General features: G+C 49.0%; 1 protein-coding gene across 1 annotated transcript in view; it reads left to right on the top strand.

Moving 5' to 3' along the window:
• ANO10 (anoctamin 10) overlaps positions 1–21,954 on the top strand; it is a 757,832-nt gene that overhangs the window by 160,419 nt on the left and 575,459 nt on the right. The window contains exon 7 of the mRNA XM_086951544.1: positions 19,164–19,219. Within this exon, the coding sequence (XP_086807670.1) occupies positions 19,164–19,219 (56 nt within the window). The remainder of the gene's footprint in view (positions 1–19,163; positions 19,220–21,954) is intronic.

Raw genomic sequence — 21,954 nt, 5'->3', positions numbered from 1 at the left:
CTGCCACCACATATTTATAGTCTCTGTACTGTCGAACAACATCTTCTGGTGTTTCACAATCACCCAGGGCCAAGACATTTTTATACTTTTCAACAAGTCTTTCAATATTCTCAGTCCCAAAATCAAAATGCGATTGTGTGGCTATTGCCTGGATCTCAAAACTTGCCCATTCTTTTAGCTCACCCTCAGGGAACCTTTTTTGCATGTGCTCACAAAGAAGGGAAACAAAAGACAAAATAGGCCCACTGTCAAACTCTTGCCTATCCTTGTACAAAACCATCAGCTCTCTTACATTGCTGCTCCAAAAGACAGTGTCCCCCAAATACTGTTGCTTAATTTGGCCAATCTTCGCTCTTGCATACTGTACGGCTTCAACAGTAGTTAAAGAACTTTTTTGGAATAGTTTGCACAAAGATGCAAATTCACCCAGAATGTCATTAAGTACTGCAAGGGAAATATGGTAGTTGGAGTCCGATAGCTTTTTATAACAATATTTAGCAATTGGATCATTCTCCTCAACTTTCTCATGCTCAAAGTACTTAAGAACAGTTTCGTAATTACGAATTAGTGCACCAACAGCAAAATGCCTTGAAAGCCACCGGACTTCATTCAGTGGTCGAAAAGAGACAACTTCACATTCAGTGACCGATGCAATTTCATCCAGCTTGGACTTCCTTGCAGGAGATCTGGAGAACACAGTGTAGACAGTCCTCAATAATGTCTCCATCTCTTTAATCATTGGAACCCTCTTCCAGGCATCATCAACTCCCAAATCTTCTCGATGGGTGACACAATGCTGCTCAACTAGATGAGGAAGGGATTGTTTAAGGCGAGTAGCAACACCATTATTCTTCCCCAGCATCACAGATGCACCATCAGATGTGAACATGACCATTTTCATGAGGTCCAGTTCATTGGCAGTGTAGAATTCTTTCACGGCAGTAGTGATAGCCTCAGCATTACAGCTAGTCAGCTTCACTATGCCCCCAAACTGCGTTTTATGCTCAGTTGATGTTACAGGTCGGAACTTGAAATACAGGATGAGCATTTTTGAAACAGAAATATCTGTGCTCTCATCAATTATCAAGGTGTGATACAAAGCTTGCCGAAGTTCTGTCATAGCTTCACAGTGTATCACGCTATTGATGGCCTCAAGGAACTCAAAGACATAGTTCTTGCTCCTCCAGCTATCTGGTATCTTCACATACAAAGCTAAGTGGTCATGGATGTATTGTACAGATAACATTGAAGTGTTCATCTTGACTGCCAGCAACACGTTGTTGATGAGAATCTTTATCTCCTCAGGCATAGATCTTTGGCGTTCAACTACTTCCATTCTATTTGCTTTGTCTGTGGCAGTTTCTGTCAGCATTGCCCGTACTCCAAAACCAAACCTCGCAGCAGCACTTCTGTTTCTCAATATCACCATGGCAGACTCGTGTACTTTGCTAAGTAGATGGCGTTTCATGTAGTCCAGTTTCCAGCCATCACTCCATTTCTTCCCTGTGGAAAAGTCCCCAACAATCTTGGCTTCGGCACATGCTTTGCAAATCAAGCCCACATCCGGACTGTATTGAAATAGTTCCCCGAGTTGCATGCGGACCTTGCTTCGTGACTTCTGTGTTTCAGCCTCCACAATTTCCTTCATCCACTCTTCCTTGAATACAAGGCAACATATCTTCCTTTGTGGTGAAGCACTGCACTCTTCCGAAGTTACAGCTTTGCGCTTGAACATTTCCGTACCCGCCGGTTTGAGTCTGCTGTCCCACAAAGCCTGCAAAATAAGGAAACATGGCTTACGTTGACGCCTAGCTCATGAATGCAAACTGTTATACTACAATGTTCAAGATGCACCACAGTTTAACTCAACCCAAGAATTACCTCTTCTGCCTGCACTCACGTGCGCCTCTTTAAACGTATGAGGTTCTTGCTGTGAAACCTGCAACAGAAGAAAACATCGGTAAGTATATAGGGTACTACAATGTTCAAGACGCACCACAGTTTAACTCATCCCAACAATTACCTCTTCTGCCTGCACTCACGTGCGCCTCTTTAAATGTATGGGGTTCTTGCTGCGAAACCTGCAACAGAAGAAAACATCGGTAAGTATATATGGTACTACAATGTTCAAGACGCACCACAGTTTAACTCAACCCAACAATTACCTCTTCTGCCTGCACTCACGTGCGCCTCTTTAAATGTATGGGGTTCTTGCTGTGAAACCTGCAACAGAAGAAAACATCGGTAAGTATATATGGTACTACAATGTTCAAGACGCACCACAGTTTAACTCAACCCAACAATTACCTCTTCTGCCTGCACTCACGTCTGCCTGTGCAATTGTCTTTGTAGTACGGTCTCACGAACCTGCAAAAGAAAAAAGGTGCAGATTGTGAATCTATTTACCCAGCAACCCCCAACCCAACGAGGAACGTAAACAGAATTACCTTGTCTTTGTGGTACAAGTGAAGACAAGTAAGTCAGCAAACGCCTGAAGAATTACAAACTGTGCATGGGACCGGTCAAGAGGCCCAAGACAAAAAATGACCAAATAATTACCTGGGATTTCAGCCTAGGACAAACAGGGGTGTGCCCATGTGTTCCATTATTAGCATCCATTATCTTAAACTGGTCTATAAATGTGAATCCCAGGGGAAAGCGGCATTACAGAAGGTGTAGCACAAAATACAAACTGCAAATGGTTGAGGTGGGTGAACAAGGTAACCCACAGGATGGCTGAGAAGCACACAATCCATCAAAAGATCCCACCTGAAGCTGCTGCAGTGGCACGCCAAAAATATGATTGACTACGTTCAAGCAATTTTCAGGCAACCATAAATATGTCAAGATAACTGAAGAATGATGGACCTGCTGCAGAGAGATCTCAGTTTTGCCTACTGGAAGTTGACTCAATAAGTAGCTGAGGAGGTTAAAATGCCTGGTGAAAAGCTGGTGAACCATGCAGGATTGGAAGCAGAACTGGAGTACATCATGTTGGCTTGATGCCAACAAAGTCTTTCTTTGCGCATGGTTACTCGAAGGTTTTCGCTACATTTACTGTTTATATACGGGCTTCTTGGCTCACAAGGGTTATATGCTGTTCCGTGAGCCGAGACGCCATGATTGACTTTGCAGGTAAGCGTGTTAGCACAGTGGAAGTTTTGGTGCCACTACATCTCTTTGGAGTATGTTTTCGTCTCTCCTCAAGGTACACACGATTGTCAATGAGCACTAACACAGCATCATTTATACCATTTCGGCATTAGTCAACACCACTAGTTTTTCCCTGTTGCTCTCATCTTTATCTGCCCCATGGTTACTCCTTTCCCAGGTCTATCTCCATTGCTCTGCCTTTCACCTCTCATGCCTCTCATGCCTCTCTCCCAAACTCATCTTCTCCCTTTCTATGCTCAACTCTCTCCCTTTCTATAATGTCAGACTCCCTCTCCTGCTTCTCTCTCTTGCTTCGCTCTTGGGCTCCCTGTCCGTACTTCTCGCCCCTGATACACTCTTGGGCTCCCTCTGCGTGCTTCCCTTCCTTGCTGCACTCTCTGTGCTTCTCTCCCCTGCTGCACGCTCGTGCTCTCTAGAGATGTGGCCTAACGACCAGAGCTGCCATCTAAGTCACGTACATACAAAACATGTTGCACTCCAAATGCTATAGGTGTCACATTCGCAAAAGTTATAACTATTGGCATTGTAAATGACAAAGCTATCCATTTAGCTATTTTAAAAACCAACACATAAATAAAATATTTGTCATTTACAAGACCAATAGCTCCAACTTTTCTAATGCGAGACCTATTGCATTTCCAATGCTTGTTGTGCCTTTCTGTCCTGTGTCCAACTCGTTTTTGGTGCCCTTCTGCCCCACTCGTTTTTTGTGCCTTTCTGTCCTGTGCCCCACTCGTTTTTTGTGCCTTTATGCCCTGAATCTCACTCGTTTTTTGTGCCTTTCTGACCTGTGCATCACTCGTTTTTTGTGCCTTTCTGTCCTGTGCCTCAGTCGTTTTTTGTGCCTTTCTGACCTGTGCATCACTCGTTTTTTGTGCCTTTCTGACCTGTGTGACACACGTTTTTTGAGTCTGCTGTGGCCTTTTGTTTAAATATTGCTGACAATCAGAGCCCCCTCATGGGCTCCGATTAACAGCTTTCTATCAGGAGCTACCCTGGCCTCACTGCTGCCCCACCACTGTCCTTTCAGAGGTGCCCTGTGCCAGTGTGCATCCACTTCCAATTAGTACCCACATCACCCCCAATGCTATTCTGCTCCCCCCCTATCCATTCTGCTGCCCACAGTGTCGAAGATGCCACTCTGATCATTCACCCACTGCCCTCTCTGCCACTTTTCAGTGTGCCCTCAATGGGCAGCCAGACCAATCCCCGGATTACATCCTGCCTCCTCCCGGCCTGATGTCGACTGACTCTACAGTGCCAGTTTAGTGCCCTCCCTGCCCTGTGCCCACTCAATGCCCCCCGCCCCATGGCCGTGCATTTCAGACACTGCCCCCTGTTGGTTCAGTTCCCTCCCTGCCACACCTCACTTCTACTCCCCAGCCTGCTCCCTGATGTATGCCCGTACTGTCCCAGTGCCCATTCGGTGCCTTCCCTGTCCTTTCAGTCCTGTCCATGCTCGATGTTGTCGCTGCGTCCTCCCTACCCTACGCCCATCCTGCCCAGTTCCTCCAGAGTCTTCCCTCACTCATGTGAATACATCTTCTCTCTGCCCCAATGTCTATCCTGCCTGCTCCTCCGCTGTTCACGCAGAGCCCTCCCTGCCCCTGTCTACTGTCCTTCAAGTCGAATTCCTTCAATATTCTCCCTGCCCACGTCCAGTCAAGTCCTGCCCTGGAGACCCCGTGTCTATTCAGTGCGCTTTATGCCCCAGTGTTTCATTCGTGCCCCCCCCACCCCCTTCAGGTCTCTCTTCCTCCCATGTGCATTCGCTGCCCTCCCTGTACCATGATGAATGAGGGCGCTCCTGTCCCACCCCCCAGCTGCTCGCCCTGCCTCATCTACATACAGTACCCTCCCTGCCTCCAAGTGCACTACCCTGTTCACTCACCAATGTCCGTTTGATGCCATCCCTGCCCCAGGTCCATTCACTACCCTCCCTGCTCCCTGTCCATTCACTGCCCTTCATGCCCCAGGTCCATTCACTACCCTCCCTGCCCCAGGTCCATTCACTGCCCTCCCTGCTCCCTGTCCATTCACTGCCCTCCCTGCCCCAGGTCCATTCACTGCCCTCCCTGCTCCCTGTCCATTCACTGCCCTCCCTGCCCCACGTCCATTCACTGCCCTCCCTGCCCCAGGTCCATTCACTGCCCTCTCCTATACCGAAAACCAAATGCTGCCATTACATGCAAATCATACATTGGGTCTCCCGCCTCCCGCTTCCCGCCTCCCGCCTCCCGCCTCCCGCCGTGGTAAATACATTCTCCTCCCGCCTCCCGCTTCCCGCTTCCCGCTTCCCGCCTCCCGCCTCCCGCCGTGGTAAATACATTCTCCTTACCTGCAACTTCTCACGCCCGCGCCGCCGCCAACCGCCGCCGCCACCACTGGAAATGTGCTGCATGTCATGTTCGCGCCGGCCTGTGTGCGCGCTCCACGATAGGTGGTGCGCGCTGACGTCAGGGAAGGTGCGCGCGCGCGCGCGGCCTAGAGGGAACAGTGTTGGCAACTCATTTTTACAATTGTTTGTCGAGTGCCCCACCAACCCCCAATCACTGGTTTGGGTCTACTTAAAACGTAATACTCATCCCAACTTATATGCCACACTACTTTTAAATGTCACTGGCCACCACTGAGAGACAGACCTTCAGTCAGAGAGCTGCATAGACCACCAAGGTCTGAGCCAGGCCGGCCGGTTCCGGCCCATCGCGGGCAGCGAGGTAAGTGTGTGGAGGAGGCAAAAATGTTTCGAGAGACTGGCAAAACTTATTTCAGGTACTATTGGTACTTTCACAAAAATTATACATATTTTGCAAAGCAAATTGCTAATTTCCCTCATCCCCACTCATAAATCATGATGGTTTTAGATGCAATTGAGATGTATGTATGATGGTACAACGCAGTATAAAACACCGCAGATCATCACAACGCAGGTTTTAAAACGCAAGCTGTTACAACGACTTGCGTTGGAGGGCGCTGGACTTAGGAGTAGTGTAATTTACTATTCCAACTCCAGTCTACATACAGTAGGGAAGGTGTTGGATAGTAAATTACACTATTCCTTGTCCTAGAGCGCCTTCCAGCGCAAGTCGTGGTAACGACTTGCGTTGTGAAACCCGCGTTGTAATGGCACTGCGGTGTCATTACTTCGTCCTAAAGGATGTTTCCCACTGAGACTTGTAAAAGGGTTTGAATTCTTTAGAAGAATGTGGCGGGTGATTTGGGAAATACACACATTGTTAGGAAGTATGCCTAGAACTACATGGTATTTAACAACAAGGGGTGGTGATGGACAGAGTCTCTGAATTAAGCAGAATACTCTCACCCAGTCAAGAGATCAGGGCTAGATCCAACACCATTTTTTAGCTCACTGCACCATCCCAGCTCAGAACAAGGCTATATGCAAATGAGTCTGTTCCTGTCCCAGTGCATGATGGGAACAGGGCAAACCAAACTACCAAGCCAATTCTTACACTAGGAAGGAAACAAGCTACCGGGAAGGAGTATTCTGCTTTATTCAGAAACTCTGTCCATCACCACCCCCTTTTCTGAATCGTTTTTGTCCACCATAAGCGTGGAAGGGTATACTCAGACATGAGTCCCTTGCTCACTGCACCATCAAGATTCAAGCAAGCCGGGCCGAAGACGGCTGTAATGCCAGAAACTAGTCCCCGGAAGCTTGTTTCCTTTCCAGTAAAAGAATTGGCTTGGTAGTTTGGTCTGCCCTGTTCCCATGATGCACTGGGCCAGGGACAGACTAATTTGCATGTAGCCAGGTTCTGAGCTGGGATGGTGCAGTGAGCTAAGAAACGGTGATGGATCAAGCCCTGATCTGTTGACTGGGTAGGAGTATTCTGCTTTATTCAGAAACTCTGTCCATCACCACCCCCTTTTCTGAATCGTTTTTGTCCACCATAAGCGTGGAAGGGTATACTCAGACATGAGTCCCTTGCTCACTGCACCATCAGGATTCAAGCAAGCCGGGCCGAAGACGGCTGTAATGCCAGAAACCGGTCCCCGGAAGCTTGTTTCCTTTCCAGTAAAAGAATTGGCTTGATAGTTTGGTCTGCCCTGTTCCCATGATGCACTGGGCCAGGGACAGACTAATTTGCATGTAGCCAGGTTCTGAGCTGGGATGGTGCAGTGAGCTAAAAAACGGTGATGGATCAAGCCCTGATCTGTTGACTGGGTAGGAGTATTCTGCTTTATTCAGAAACTCTGTCCATCACCACCCCCTTTTCTGAATCGTTTTTGTCCACCACAAGCGTGGAAGGGTATACTCAGACATGAGTCCCTTGCTCACTGCACCATCAGGATTCAAGCAAGCCGGGCCAAAGACGGCTGTAATGCCAGAAACCGGTCCCCGGAAGCTTGTTTCCTTTCCAGTAAAAGAATTGGCTTGGTAGTTTGGTCTGCCCTGTTCCCATGATGCACTGGGCCAGGGACAGACTAATTTGCATGTAGCCAGGTTCTGAGCTGGGATGGTGCAGTGAGCTAAAAAATGGTGATGGATCAAGCTCTGATCTGTTGACTGGGTAGGAGTATTCTGCTTTATTCAGAAACTCTGTCCATCACCACCCCCTTTTCTGAATCGTTTTTGTCCACCATAAGCGTGGAAGGGTATACTCAGACATGAGTCCCTTGCTCACTGCACCATCAGGATTCAAGCAAGCCGGGCAGAAGACGGCTGTAATGCCAGAAACCGGTCCCCGGAAGCTTGTGTTCGAGGCATGTGGGCTGCTGAATTCATATCTGTGCATAGATCGCCGCCTAGTGTTGGGTCCGGATGATTGCACATTGTTGTCCTGGAAGAGTCTTCGAAGTATCACGAGATAGGTGGCTCCTCCCCTGGACTACAGTGCGCATGGGCATCGACTCCATCCCCAGATTGTTTTTTTCCGCCATTGGGTTCGGATGTGTTTCGGTTCCCTCTGTCGGAATCGATAGTTGTTTAACTTACTTTGCTTGAGACCAAAAGGTCTTTAGGACTCGCGTCGGTATTGTCTATCGTTCGGGTTCGTTTGTTTCATCGACTCCGAACCTACTCTGCCCTTCCGCGTGCTTTCGGCGCGGACGGGCCTACACGACGCTCCAACCTCCTTTCATCATGGAACAAAGTCCATTTAAGCGGTGCCCGGTGTGTGCCTCGAAGTACCCACATATCAGCGTGCACCCGGTGTGCAATAAATGCTTGTCGCCGGACCACGACGAGGCCAAGTGTATGGCCTGCTCCAAGTTCCGGTCAAAAAAGACACTCAAGCTCCGCCGAGCTGCGAGACTGCAGGCCCAGTGATCGGCACCCCCTCCGACGGACATCTTCGACACGGAGGATGTCGGCGACGACACTATCCAGGATATCACAGAATCTAACCCGGCGTCGGAGGTCGAGGAAGACTACAACGCGGAAGACGAGGATTTCGAGGAAGTCGTCGAGGAGGTAAGGGACGACGACGGGGCCATTGCCACCGTAGAGGATAGCTCGGAAGAGGAGCCTCCTCACACTGACTCCGGGGCCAGCCACCATTCTAAGGCCCAGGCCGAGGGATCGCCTTCGGGCCTTACCCAAAGCCTTGATTCCCGTCCCACGGCTCCGCCTTCCGGCCCGGCCACGGACATTGATACGGCACCACTCACGGTACAGAAACCGAAAGTGAAACCATCGGTCTCGACGCCAGACGTATCGAAACCGAAAGCACAAGTCGCACTGGTCGGGTCGAAGACTTCGGAGGCCTCGGCGCCGAAGAAATCCAAGATGGCCGTCGAGCTCAAGGGCCACGCCAAAATGGCCGACCCGAAGACTACGGTATCGAAGCCGAAGGTAAAAACGGCCGACGCGGCTGCATCGGCGCCGAAGTTGGTCGACGCACTTAAGAATCGCATCGATACCAAGAATGTCGACGACCATAAGAAGGCCACGAAGAAGCGGCAGGACGACCCCAAGTCTCTCACTGCCCAGCTTCCACTCGGCAAGGCCAAGGGGGCAGCTGCGTCGGCTCCGAAGACTGCGTCATTGGTCGCCGTCCCAAAACCAGCTTCAGAAGACTCTCTCGAGCCGGTGCGTCCCCCCGCCTCGTTCACTAAGAAGGTCACGGAGTCCCTTCAGCGTATTAGGGAGGGGGCCGCAGAAGTCGAGCAGAAGGACACTGTGCCGCCCAAGCCTCTCCAAAAACCGGCGAAGGCGCCAACGCCGATTCTGTTCACGTTGCCGCCGAAGACGGCGCCGAAGGCTTTCACAGCAAAACCTGGGGCCGGAGTGCCCTAGAAGTTATCTTCGACGCCGAAGGCATCGTTGGTGGTTCCAAGCCCGCGCCACCAACCGCTGGCAGAAGAAGAGCGTTGAGAAGTGATCATCGACGCCAATACAGGCAAGCTCTCTCTCCTTAAAAGGAAGATCACCCCTGAACCAGCATTGGAGCATTTCCAAATTCCTCTTAAGAAGAAGATGGACTCTGCTGGTGCCTCTGCCTCTATGGAGCCTGTATCACTACAAGGCCATGAACTTTCACCCACTCATTCTAATGTAGAGGAGGGTGATGGAAACGACGAGGATGAGTATTCCTATCCAGTCTACTCAGACCCAGAAGATGTGACTGAGCCATGGTCTGCTGGTGGCGACCCTGGGGACCCGGATTCAGGGCAGGAGCCTCAGCTTTTTTCAGCAAAGACTTCCCCAACAGAAGACTCTGCAGCTTTCAATGCTCTAATTGAAAGGGCGGCAGCCAATCATGACGTCGACCTCCATGCTGACCCAGTAGACGTCGATTTTCTTTTTGACACCTTTTCAGACGCTGAAAAAACTGTAAAAACTTTGCCAATGCTAAAAGGGGTGTTGAAACATGCGCCAGAAGTCTTCAAGGAGCCCACCCGAGCAAGAGTCATCAACCCACGTATCGACAAAAAGTACAAGGCAGCGCCCACTGATCCAACGAACATCAAAGGACAGTTGCCTCTGGATTCCCTGGTTGTCTCCAATGCACGCAAAAGAGCCAACTCACAAACTACGGGTGATGCTCCTCCCCCAGACAAGGAATCAAAAGTATTTGAGGCTTCGGGGAAACGAGTTGCTGCGCAGGCAGCCAACATATGGCGCATATCCAACACACAGGCGCTACTTGCGCGTTACGACAGGGCACACTACGACACTCTAGAGACCCTTCTACAGCACTTACCAGATCAATATAAGGAAGCAGCAGAAATGTTGATACAGGAGGGGAAGCTTATCACCAATGCTTCAATTAAGTGCGCTCTGGATGTGGCTGACACTGCCTCGAGCAATAAACACTAGCGTTCTACTGCGTAGACTTGCATGGCTCAGAATATCCGGTTTCAAACCAGACATTCAAACTACCATCTTGAACCAAACTGTCAACCCAGACCACTTGTTTGGCCCAGAAGTTGATACCACCCTCGAGAAAATGAAGGACACCGACACTGCAAAGTCTATGGGTGCCTTGCAGTCCCAGCAGTTTCGGGGTGGTTCCTTTCGTCGCTCCAATAATAGAGGCACCTCGAGGGGTCAACTGTCACAGTCGACGCAATTCTATAAGAGTAACACCCAACCGTCCTATACCAACAAGGGTCGGGGTGGATACCGTGGCAACAACGTCCAAGGCAGAGGACGTGGTAATAACAGCTCCAGGTCCTCTACCGCCAACAAACAGTGACGCCTTGTCACTGCCCCCCGACCACGCAACACCGGTCGGGGGGAGACTCCAGCAGTTCCTGCCCGTGTGGAAGTCCATCACCACGGACAGGTGGGTCAGATCTCTTATCCAATATGGTTATTGTCTGGAGCTCACGTCCACTCCACCCAACATACCCCCAAAGAGCCGTCCTATGTCCGGCGAGCACTTGCACTTGTTGCAGCAGGAAGTCAACGTCATGCTGCGAAAAGGAGCAATAGAGCTCGTGCCCCCGCAGGAAAGAGGTACAGAAGTTTACTTCCTGTACTTTCTGATTCCAAAGAAGGACGGATCCCTCAGGCCCATCCTAGACCTCAGACCTCTCAACTTTTACATTCTGTCAGAACATTTCCATATTCTCATGCTGCAGCAGGTTCTCCCACTGCTTCGGCAAGGGGACTTCCTGGCAACTCTGGACCTCAAGGATGCGTACTTTCACATTCCACTGCATCCTTCACCCAGAAAGTACCTCAGGTTCACCATTCAAAACCAGCACTACCAGTTCAAGGTTTTGCCTTTTGGGGTCACCACAGCGCCCAGGGTCTTCACAAAGTGCCTAGCGACGGTGGCGGCGCATCTAAGACGTCAGAACATCCACGTCTACCCCTATCTGGACGACTGGCTCATTCAGGCGAAGTCGGCCCAGCAGTGCGCCGACCATGTGTCCCACACCATTCACCTTCTGCACGATCTGGGGTTCTCACTGAATTATCCAAAATCACATCTCCAGCCCGCCCACATACGGCAGTATCTGGGTGCGACCATAAACACTCTGGCGGCCACAGCACAGCCGAATTCAGTGAGAATCAACACCATTCAGTCGCTGATCCAAAGATTCAGACCTCAACACTCGCTCCCAGCAAGAGTGTTCATGCAGTTGATAGGCATGATGGCCTCCTGCATCTCCATAGTCCCACACACGAGACTACATATGCGTCCGCTTCAGGAGTGCTTAGCACGTCAGTGGACTCAGGCTCACGGGCAGTTAAAAGACCTAGTGTTGGTGAGCGGTCGGGCATACAACTCTCTGCATTGGTGGAATCCACTAAACCTTTGCAAGGGCCGACCGTTTCAAGAGCCTGTGCCGCAGATCATCCTGACAACGGACGCTTCTCTCCAGGGATGGGAAGCGCATGTACTCCAATACACGGTGCAGGGACTATGGACACTACAGCAAAGGAAGATGCACATCAATGTACTGGAACTGATGGCGATCTTCATGGCCTTAAAGGCATTCAAAGTACATCTGTGCAACAAGGTCGTGTTGATCCGGACGGACAACATGACGGCCATGTACTACATTCAGAAACAGGGGGGCACACACTCTCCGCAGCTGTCTCATCTGGCTCAGAGCATGTGGAAGTGGGCCATTCAGAGGAACATTTTCCTCATGGCAGAACATCTCCCAGGCAAGGACAATCAGATGGCGGACCTGCTCAGCAGGCACAGCCACCAAATGCACGAGTGGGAGATACATCCATCAGTACTCCAACCGTACTTCCAAAGGTGGGGTCATCAGAGATCGACCTGTTCGCCACAAGGGAGAACGCAAAATGCCAAAGCTTCGCCGCCAGGTTCCCACACCCGCAATCGCAGGGCAATGCGATATGGATGAACTGGTCAGGCAGATTTGCGTACGCTTTTCCCCCAGCACCTCTGATACCGCTGGTGGCGCGCAAGGTCAGGCAGCACTCGATGACTCTCATCCTAGTTGCTCCAACGTGGGCTCGCCAACCATGGTACACCACGTTTCTGGAACTTTCCGTGGTACCGCATCAAAGGCTTCATCTCACCCCCAGCCTTCTGACGCAGAGCCATGGCGACATTCGGCACCCAGATCCGCAACAGCTCAACCTGGCGATATGGCTCCTGAAGTCCTAGAGTTTGGCTACCTCACCCTTCCTCCCAATTGCATGGACATCATTCGGGAGGCTAGAAAGCCCACTACTAGAGCATGTTACGCGGCAAAATGGAAACAGTTTGTCATCTATTGCGCAAACCACAACATTGATCCACTAGATGCTTCTATTCAGAACATCATCTGTTACCTGTTCCATCTATACAAGTGTAATCTGGCATATACTTCCATTCGCATTCACCTGTCTGCGATGGCCGCATACCTCCAAAATAGACAGCACCTTTCACTTTTCAAAGTGCCTGCCATCAAGGCCTCAAAAGAGTCATTCCGCCACGGACTCCACCAGCTCCTGAATGGAACCTCAATGTGGTTCTTACAAGACTGATGGGTCCTCCCTTTGAGCCACTACATTCTTGCGAGATTCAGTTCTTGACATGGAAAGTGGCTTTCCTGGTAGCAATTACATCGCTACGGAGGGTTAGTGAACTGCAGGCCCTCACAATCCAAGAGCCTTTCTTCCAAGCTCATCCAAACAGGGTAGTGCTCCGCACTAACCCTAAATTTCTACCCAAGGTTGTGTCTCAGTTCCACATCAACCAAACCATTGAGTTGCCGGTGTTCTTTCAAAATCCAGAGTCACTGGCCGAGCGGATGCTCCACACCCTTGACGTTAGACGGGCCCTATTGTATTACATTGATAGGACCAAGGATTTTAGAAAGACTAAGCAGCTTTTTGTTGCCTTTGCGCCACATCACAAAGGTAACCCTATTTCCAAGGCTGGTATTGCTAGGTGGATCGTGAAATGTATTCAAATCTGCTATGCAAAGGCAAAACGCACTCTTACAATTCCACCAAGGGCCCACTCCACCAGAAAGTTGGGGGCCTCTATGGCTTTCCTTGGAAACATTCCCTTAGAGGACATATGTAGAGCAGCCACATGGTCTACCACACATACATTTACGAAGCATTACTGTGTAGACGTTCACTCCAAACAGCAGGCAGCTGTAGGGCAGGCTGTTCTCAAGACACTTTTCCAAACTGCTGCAGCTGGCACGGGCGGCCGCCGCTAATGGAGGGACTGCTATGTATTCTATGCACAGATATGAATTCAGCAGCCCACATGCCTCGAACTGCAAATGCTACTTACCAGTATGCATCTGTTCTTGGCATGTAGGGCTGCTGACATTCATATCGCCCGCCCTCCTCCCCGGCGCCTGTAGCAGCTGCAGTGTTCACATATCATTTCATGGCATGGTCATCATTCACTGAGTTTCACTCCATCTTGGCCAAAATGGCTAAAAACAATCTGGGGATGGAGTTGATGCCCATGCGCACTGTAGTCCAGGGGAGGAGGCACCTATCTCGTGATACTTCGAAGACTCTTCCAAGACAACAATGTGCAATCATCCGGACCCAACACTAGGCGGCGATCTATGCACAGATATGAATGTCAGCAGCCCTACATGCCAAGAACAGATGCATACTGGTAAGTAGCATTTGCATTCCTTTCCAGTAAAAGAATTGGCTTGGTAGTTTGGTCTGCCCTGTTCCCATGATGCACTGGGCCAGGGACAGACTTATTTGCATGTAGCCAGGTTCTGAGTTGGGATGGTGCAGTGAGCTAAAAAACGGTGATGGATCAAGCCCGGATCTGTTGATTGGGTAGGAGTGTTCTGCTTTATTCAGAAACTCTGTCCATCACCACCCCCCTTTCTGAATCGTAGAACTACATGGAGCCTGCCAGTGCCTGCCAGTTGAAAGTGACTGGCCCAATCCCAGAGTTACTTTATCTGTAGCACTTCGCTTCTAAGTTCATAACATGCAAGTATCCATTAACCTACACACTCAAGCGTGCTTTTTGCTGAACAAGGTAAGAGCGACTGTCCTCAGAAAAGACATGTGTCAAACAGGAAATGCGATGCTGTGACACAAGTTCGCTTTCACCTCCTTCTAATTAAGACTTCTTTGTAGAAAATTCATAATGAAGAGCCGAACGGAGGTAGCTCGGCTCGGCTCCCAGTCCACCCGCTCCTCCGGCTTGCAGATCGGCGGTTCTGGGGCTGCACTCTGGACAACAAAGTTCCCTACCTGAAGCGGAATGCTAGGAGCACCTCTGGAGAGTCTTTGCCTGCCTCTGTGTCCCTCGGTTGGGGCTGTTTTTCCCGGTGGTTGGCGAGATGCAGTGATCTTCAACATGGCGGCCATTACTTTGCCGAGAACGCCGTCGGCAGAGAGCGGCTCCGGGAGGTAGGCTCGCTGTTAGAGCGCTATCGCCCCACAGAGATTCCCGCTGCCCCTTTCTGACCCGGGGGCGTATTTAGCTGCTTCACCCTGGCAGCGGCTCTCCTTCAGGTCTTTCTGCCTGGAGCCTGCCTGACCCCAAGATGGCGCCCGCAGGCGCACCTCTGCCTCAGATCGAGACCTTTCCTGGCTCTTGGAACCCCTGCACCGGCTCCTTGCTCAAGCTTTGAACCACTGCTGCACCTCTGACCTGCTTCACGCGCTGCCAATCAACGGGGCCTTTTCCACTGCGAATCTGCTATGGGGCCCTATGGAGTACACTGTGGACCCGCCTCCGGACCTGCCGTGACTGTGCCCGTACCATAACCGTGACAGTGTGTGTACTAGAGGGGCCCCTGGCCTACTCATGCCATGATGCCAAAGACCACTGACGGCGGGTCCCGGTGCCTGCTCTTGACCATGCGGCCATTGCACTCCAACACAATTAGAAGGACCACAGACTATATTACCCTCCGCCGGTCTTTCAGCACTGCGCGCCCACCTTCCGGGCTTTAATGGCGGCGGCTGACCGCGATACATGTCACACAAGGTCTGCCTAGATGGGAGAACAAAAAGAGCCTTCCTGATAACGACACCTGGAGGTTTAGCAGGTGCGCATCTCAACTTTGATGTGTCCCTGCGTGTACACCACCCCTGCTGGGAGATCTAATGCTGCAAACTCATCTAGGCTGCACGCAAAGATCCACTCCAGCATGCAAAATGGAGTACCCAAAAATCACGCAGAACCTGACTGTACCTGAGATTGCACCAGAGAATCAGCCGAGTACCCACACATTGGCTAAGCTGGCAACTATTGCCCACCATATCAATGGGAACTTCTTGCCAAACTACCTTCCCCCTACCCCTCCTCGCGCTACTCCTCTCCACTTTCCTGCTATTGACCTCTGCCTTCACCTGTCCTGGCTCTAGTCCTCACCCGGTTTATCTCCTCGCTCTACTCCTCTCCACTGTCCTGCTGCTGACCTCTGCCTTCACCTGTCCTGGCCCCTAGTCCCCACCCTGTCTATCTGCGAACTTTCCCTCGTCCTTTGAGATCTAGCTATTCTGTCTGATGCCCGATGGAGCTACCTGGTTTAGCTATAGGGGAGACAGGTCAGGAATTCCCTCCTTGGACGTCACCTACCCAGTCGGTCTTCAGCCAGACTTCCTTTCGTCTCTCCTGTCGTCGCTTCCCGCATCCTCCCTCTATTTTTGTCTCTCCTTCTCTCATCTCTCAATGTATTGAGACTGAACTATTTTGTCAAATGCCCGATGGAGCTACCGGGTTTAGCTATAGGGGAGATGGGCCGTAGACTCCCTCCTTAGTCGTCACCTACCCAGTCAGCCTTTAGACAGACCTATTTAGTCTCTCCCTTTTGTCTCTTCCCCTATCCCCCCCTTCTCTCCTTCCCTGTCCCCTGCCCTCTACGCTCCATTTATTTTGCCCTCCATGTTTCTTTAATTGTTTTTCCCATTGAGACCTAGCTCTTTGGCCAATGCCCGGTGGAACTACTTGATAGCTATAGAGGAGATGGGTTTTGGGACTCTCCCTCGACCGTCTCCTACCCAGCCGGACTTTGGACAGACTTTCCTTTTGTCTCTCTGCCGTATCCCCCTCCTAGCTCTTTACCCTTACCCCTTCCCCTCTACACTTCAATTATCACGTCTTCTATGCTCTTGCAATTGTTTTGTCTAGCAACTGATGTAAATTGGAACTGATTTAATCTTGTAATATAATTTTTGTTGAACCTCCTGTAAAGCGCTCTGATGCCTCCGGGTCTAACCAGCGCTATATAAAACTCTTGAATAAATAAATAAATAATAAATAAATGAAAATCTGATTTATGCACTGCACGTCATTTGTCTTTGAATAGTGCTTCACGGGTTTTTGTCTTTGAATAGTGCTTCACGCCAGAGCAGGCTACTTCCAGGCACTGGCCACCGGACAGTTCCCATCAGACGCGAATACCCCTCTTAGGCCACTTGGGCTCTCACTATAGTCGCTCGCTGGCAGGCACTCGTCCTGAACTTTTCCACCTCACCACCTTCAAATGCCCCCAGTATTTATTATTGTCATTATTAGCGGACAAAAAGATGGACTGGAATTAGGCTGCCAGGGGTTATTTAGAGGAGCGAAGTAACAGATCATCCACTGCAAAATGTGAACTGTGTCACCCGACACCCGAACCACATCCACTTTCTAACTTACACGTCGGGAGCTGGTTTTCTGACAGTGAAGTAGAGACCAACTCTGCCTTCACGTCTTAAACATTCCCGTTGGGCCGCTTCTAAATGGGGATGATCAAGGAAAGCAAATGTTTTTGTTAAATGCATCATGAAATGTGCACTGAGGAACACCTTTCGTCGTAGCTCCGGGAAGAATAGGTGAACAGTGTCACCTGCAATATGCGTTTATTTAAAGATACGCCCGCCTTCTGGGCACTCGTGGAAAGGACTTGTGGAAAGGAAGCCTAGCTGCCATTGTAGAAACAAGAAGGAAAATGAAGAGTGAAAAGGGAATTTAAAAATAATCTAAATAGTGGATCATAGATGTTAAAACATCATAACTTACTGACAAAAATCAGATAATTCGGTTCTACGTTTCAGCATCTATTTTCCCGCACGACAGAATTAAAAAAGCGTTCGCTTTCACTTCAGTTTGAAAACGAGGGAAAGTGAAAGCACGCAACGCGATGCGCGTGCTGCCAGCCCCCGGAGACAGGAGGTGGCACGCGCGGACAGGAGATGTGCACGCATACGGAATGCACATCTCCTGTCCGCGCGTGCCACCTCCTGTCTCCCTTCGCGCACCAAAGCCACAGCAATAAAGTCTTCACTAGCGAAGCAGCTGCGCTACATTCGTAGTGAAACCTAAAAACGATTAGAACACCATTGCTGACTGGATGCATGCACACTGCCTGAAGCTGAATGGCAACAAAACAGAGATTCTCCTGTTTGGGAAACACTTGCTAGAATGGGGAGATCAATGCTGGCCGAGTGTGTTAGGGTCGCCCTTAATCCCAAATCTACTGTTAAAAACGTGGGCGTTTTACTTGACGACTCGTTATCTTTTTGAGAAACAAGTCAAAGCGTTGTCCTCTGTTTCGTCACTCTGAGAAGCCTTAAAACTGTCATTGGCTTCTTTCGTCCCCAGGTTCGAAGGATGATCATTCAGTCATTAATCACCTCTCGCCTCGACTATTGCAATATCCTATACTTGGGTGCTACGAAGCATTTGAAAAAAAGGCTGCAGGTTATTTAAAATGCAGCAGCGAGACTACTATTCCATCTGCTAACATGTTGCTCAGCCTCCCAGCTACTCTGCAAGCTACATTGACTTCTGGGAGAGAAACACATCCAGTTTAAGACATTGTGCATCGCTGACTGTGTCATGCATAGCAGGGTGCCCCTATTATGTCGTTCTTGCTTCAGCTCTATACTCCAACTAGGCCAATTTGGCAGCGGTACCTCGCTTTAATCAGGCGAGAAAAGGAGGTCTTTCTTTTTGAGCGATAGCGCTGGTGCTATGGAACAATCTGCCTACATTTCTTCATAAAACCTCTAACCACTTATGTCTCAGCAGCTAAGCGAAAGCAGCTAAAAACCCGGCTGCTCGCTGCATAGTGTTTGTGGTGGGAGGTTACAGTTAACAGTAGGGCAGCGCTGGGAAGCCCTCTTTGGGTCAGTCTTGAGCTTCACAAATTTTAATATCGTAACATAACTGGAAAACACATGCTCTCTAATGGTGTTCTAAGGCAAAAAAAAAGTAGGTCCCTAATAGTGAATGGTGAAAGGACAAAAGTAGAGAGGATATGCAACAGTGGAGGGACAAATATAAGATGCACAAGGCAAGCCATCTAATAAGATGCAAGCAAATAACAGTGACAATAAAGCCAACCAATGGTAAACAGTGGGCGGGCTTTCAGCCCACTGTAAATTCTTGGTTAGCAAACAATACGTTTTGAACCAGAGATCTGCACTGTCTGGCAGGCTCGACCAAAAAAGGACTGTTCAAAATTCACGGGCTACCCGGGCTGGAGAGCTGTAGTTAGGAGTAAGTAACTGTTTCCTCTACTCTGTGTTGCCTTTAAAAATGCTTCAGATACAGTCTTGTTCTTATGTCATGGCATTGCTCACAAATTAAAATCTTCACTTTTTAATAATATTGCAGAAAATCACAGATTGGAATCTTCTTATCAGAACCATCTGATCCTGAAAGTCTTAGTGGTAAGTTTCAGATTTTTCACAAAGCTTTTTCACACGAGGTTTCTGATCCTTTAGGACATACCAAGTTGTTTATCCTATTGATTTTTCCAGAGGAAAAGTGGTGATGTAAGCCGGCCTAAATCATACACCTGTAACTGATAGTGACTGATTTCTTAAGATGGGTATGGAAGGTCCATTGTTAATTTCTGGTATGTACCACGACTAAAAATCTGAAATGTACAATGTAGGACTGTTGTCTGGCTTCTGTTGTTCTGTCATTTTGCTTTATCGGGGTTTGCATATAAAGCGTCATCAAATTAGGTTTTGAGGGCATCTTAGATGCTGTTGACTTTACTTTCAGATTTAGAATCTTTCTTCAGTGTTGACTAAAGTAGAAATTAGTATCCGTAACCCAGGCACACGTTCCGATTTTGCCTATTTGGACATTGTCCAAAGGTTAAAACCTCTTGGACCTACTCTAGACTAATCCATTCTTTCATTGAACCTCTACTGAAGCGTCATAATTCTTACTTCTCAGCCACTCTAAACATATCACAACAATTCCCTCCCTGCTGGTACCACCCTAAAAAGCGTGCACATCTGCGTATGACCACCAGCCTATCAAGAAATGTGTAGACATGTCTTGTCGCAGCCATTTAATCTTCCTTCATCTGAAGGCTTCCATGAAATTGACGCGGACACCCTACAGCAGACTTTGTCAGCATGCTCTCATCTATGTGGGCAGAATGGCCCATGTTCATGCAATGAGGTCACAAGCGGGAAACCATAGAAATCCAATCCATGCCTGAGCATTGCTACAGCACAGTGCATATGGCACTTCTGCGGCACATAGTTCATGTGCAGAATGTTTACATGTATGTAGTAATGGGATGCTGTAACTATGGAGATGCATCATCTGCCGACTGTGAGAATGAACTGGAGGTAGGGAGATGTAACCACAAAATGCTTGCAGGAATGCAGTCATAAACTACAGGACCCGTTATGCCTCATTGTACAGAATGATTTCAGGTATAACATCTAGAAAATAAAGCACCAATGGAATTAGCCACAGCACCAGCAGTTCTAAAGATGGTATGGAGCCAGTGAAGAGACACTGTTTGGGTACCAATCCCCCTCAACCCAAGTGTGTATAAATATTCCTGACACTTATACATTTGTTCCATATTTTTTTATGTCGGTGGGTTCAACCACACAGTAAACGTTTACATCCCCTATCTCATAAAGGGCAGCATTCTAGTCTGCATCTAAATGCATGTTTGAAACCATTTGTCATAGGGGCTTAAGCAGTTCTGTCTGTCTTCCCACACAGTGACAATGAGTGACTTGTCCTAGTTGAGAAGTGTAGTATTGGCACACGGGTCAAATGTAGTATTTGCAACCATGCCGGCTGATGAAATATCTGTACACTACACATCGCAAAAAGCCTGGGCTGTAACCCTGGAAAGCGTTACCCATGTTTCCCCCAGCTGGAACCAGGGCAAGTAGAGAACATCCTTTATTTGATAAATAAATCACTCCATTGGTTATCAAGGAACATGGCTTTTACTCCGGGAGGCAGGGATCAGTTGGCAAAGGAAGTAGTGAAAGCTAGAAGAGTTGAATGGATCGGGGCTGGTACCAAAAAATGTAAGGGGGATGGTGTGGTGCTACATCTGTCCGACCCAGAAGTTTTGCCAAACATTCTAGCTAATATATACCCCCCCCCCCAGCGTAGATCAACCGAAATAGTGCCATTAATGTTGGATTTCTCCTACTCAAAAAAAGGTAACACCTTAAATCCAACAATGCTGAAAACTAAATGGAACCCTGTACTAAGAAAAGCCAAAACCCTTGATAATAGAAACAACTGGGGTACCCTGACGGAAAATAGGTTCTCGGCCCTTTCCGGGCTAAGTGAATGTGATTGACTGGAAGAACGGAGGAGCTTAGGAAAGGTTATGGCTGTAGAGGTTAACTACGGAAACGATGGTATCATAAAGAACCTAGAAATAAATTGTAGCGAGGGTAGACACCCAACCACAGGGAACATACTCCTAGTATAGTAGAGTACACCCCACTAACTACTCATACCATTGCAAGCAACGAGGAAAGTACTCTTCCATCCCTCTTGCTTCCCTATAACCAGGGCACACCTTTACAAGTGAGGAACATTGAGTCAAAAGGTAGTATTAAATTCATTTCTTGGAACATAGCGGGAATCCACCACAAATTAGAAACTCCCGAATGGTGCGAGTTCATTGACCGTCATGATGTTATCATGTTGCAGGAAACATGGGCACTGGCACCAGCTTTTCGCCAGGGCTTTTTAAATTTCTATGTACCTGCGAAAAAGAATACTAAGGGGCGGCCTTCAGGGGGGCTAATCATCTGGGTAAGACAATCCTTACAATGTACCATCAAACAGAGACATATCAACAATTGTGACCTGCTCCCTCTAGCTCTCACCTGGGCTGATGGCCATAAACTAATCTTATATAATATTTATGCCAGGGGAACTCAAGGGGGTACAGCCTCTGAGGTGATAGGTGCATTAGATAATGACTTAGAGACTCTACCCATGCAGTACACTATCCTGGTGGGGGGAGACCTGAACACAACATTTGAACCACTAGGATGCGAGGATAATGAACTGGCCCAAGAGGAAGATACCAAATGGGGAATTCCCCAATTGGATCTCCCGCTGGTAAAAAAGTGGACTGAAGTGGCAATACAGGTTAAGAGCCTATGCCTGTCCA

This window comes from Lissotriton vulgaris, unplaced genomic scaffold, assembly GCF_964263255.1.
Source record: "Lissotriton vulgaris unplaced genomic scaffold, aLisVul1.2 SCAFFOLD_310, whole genome shotgun sequence".
In the NCBI taxonomy this organism is placed as follows: Eukaryota; Metazoa; Chordata; class Amphibia; order Caudata; family Salamandridae; genus Lissotriton; species Lissotriton vulgaris.
Note: the sequence above shows the minus strand (reverse complement) of the source record. Positions and strands in the feature narration are given on the sequence as shown.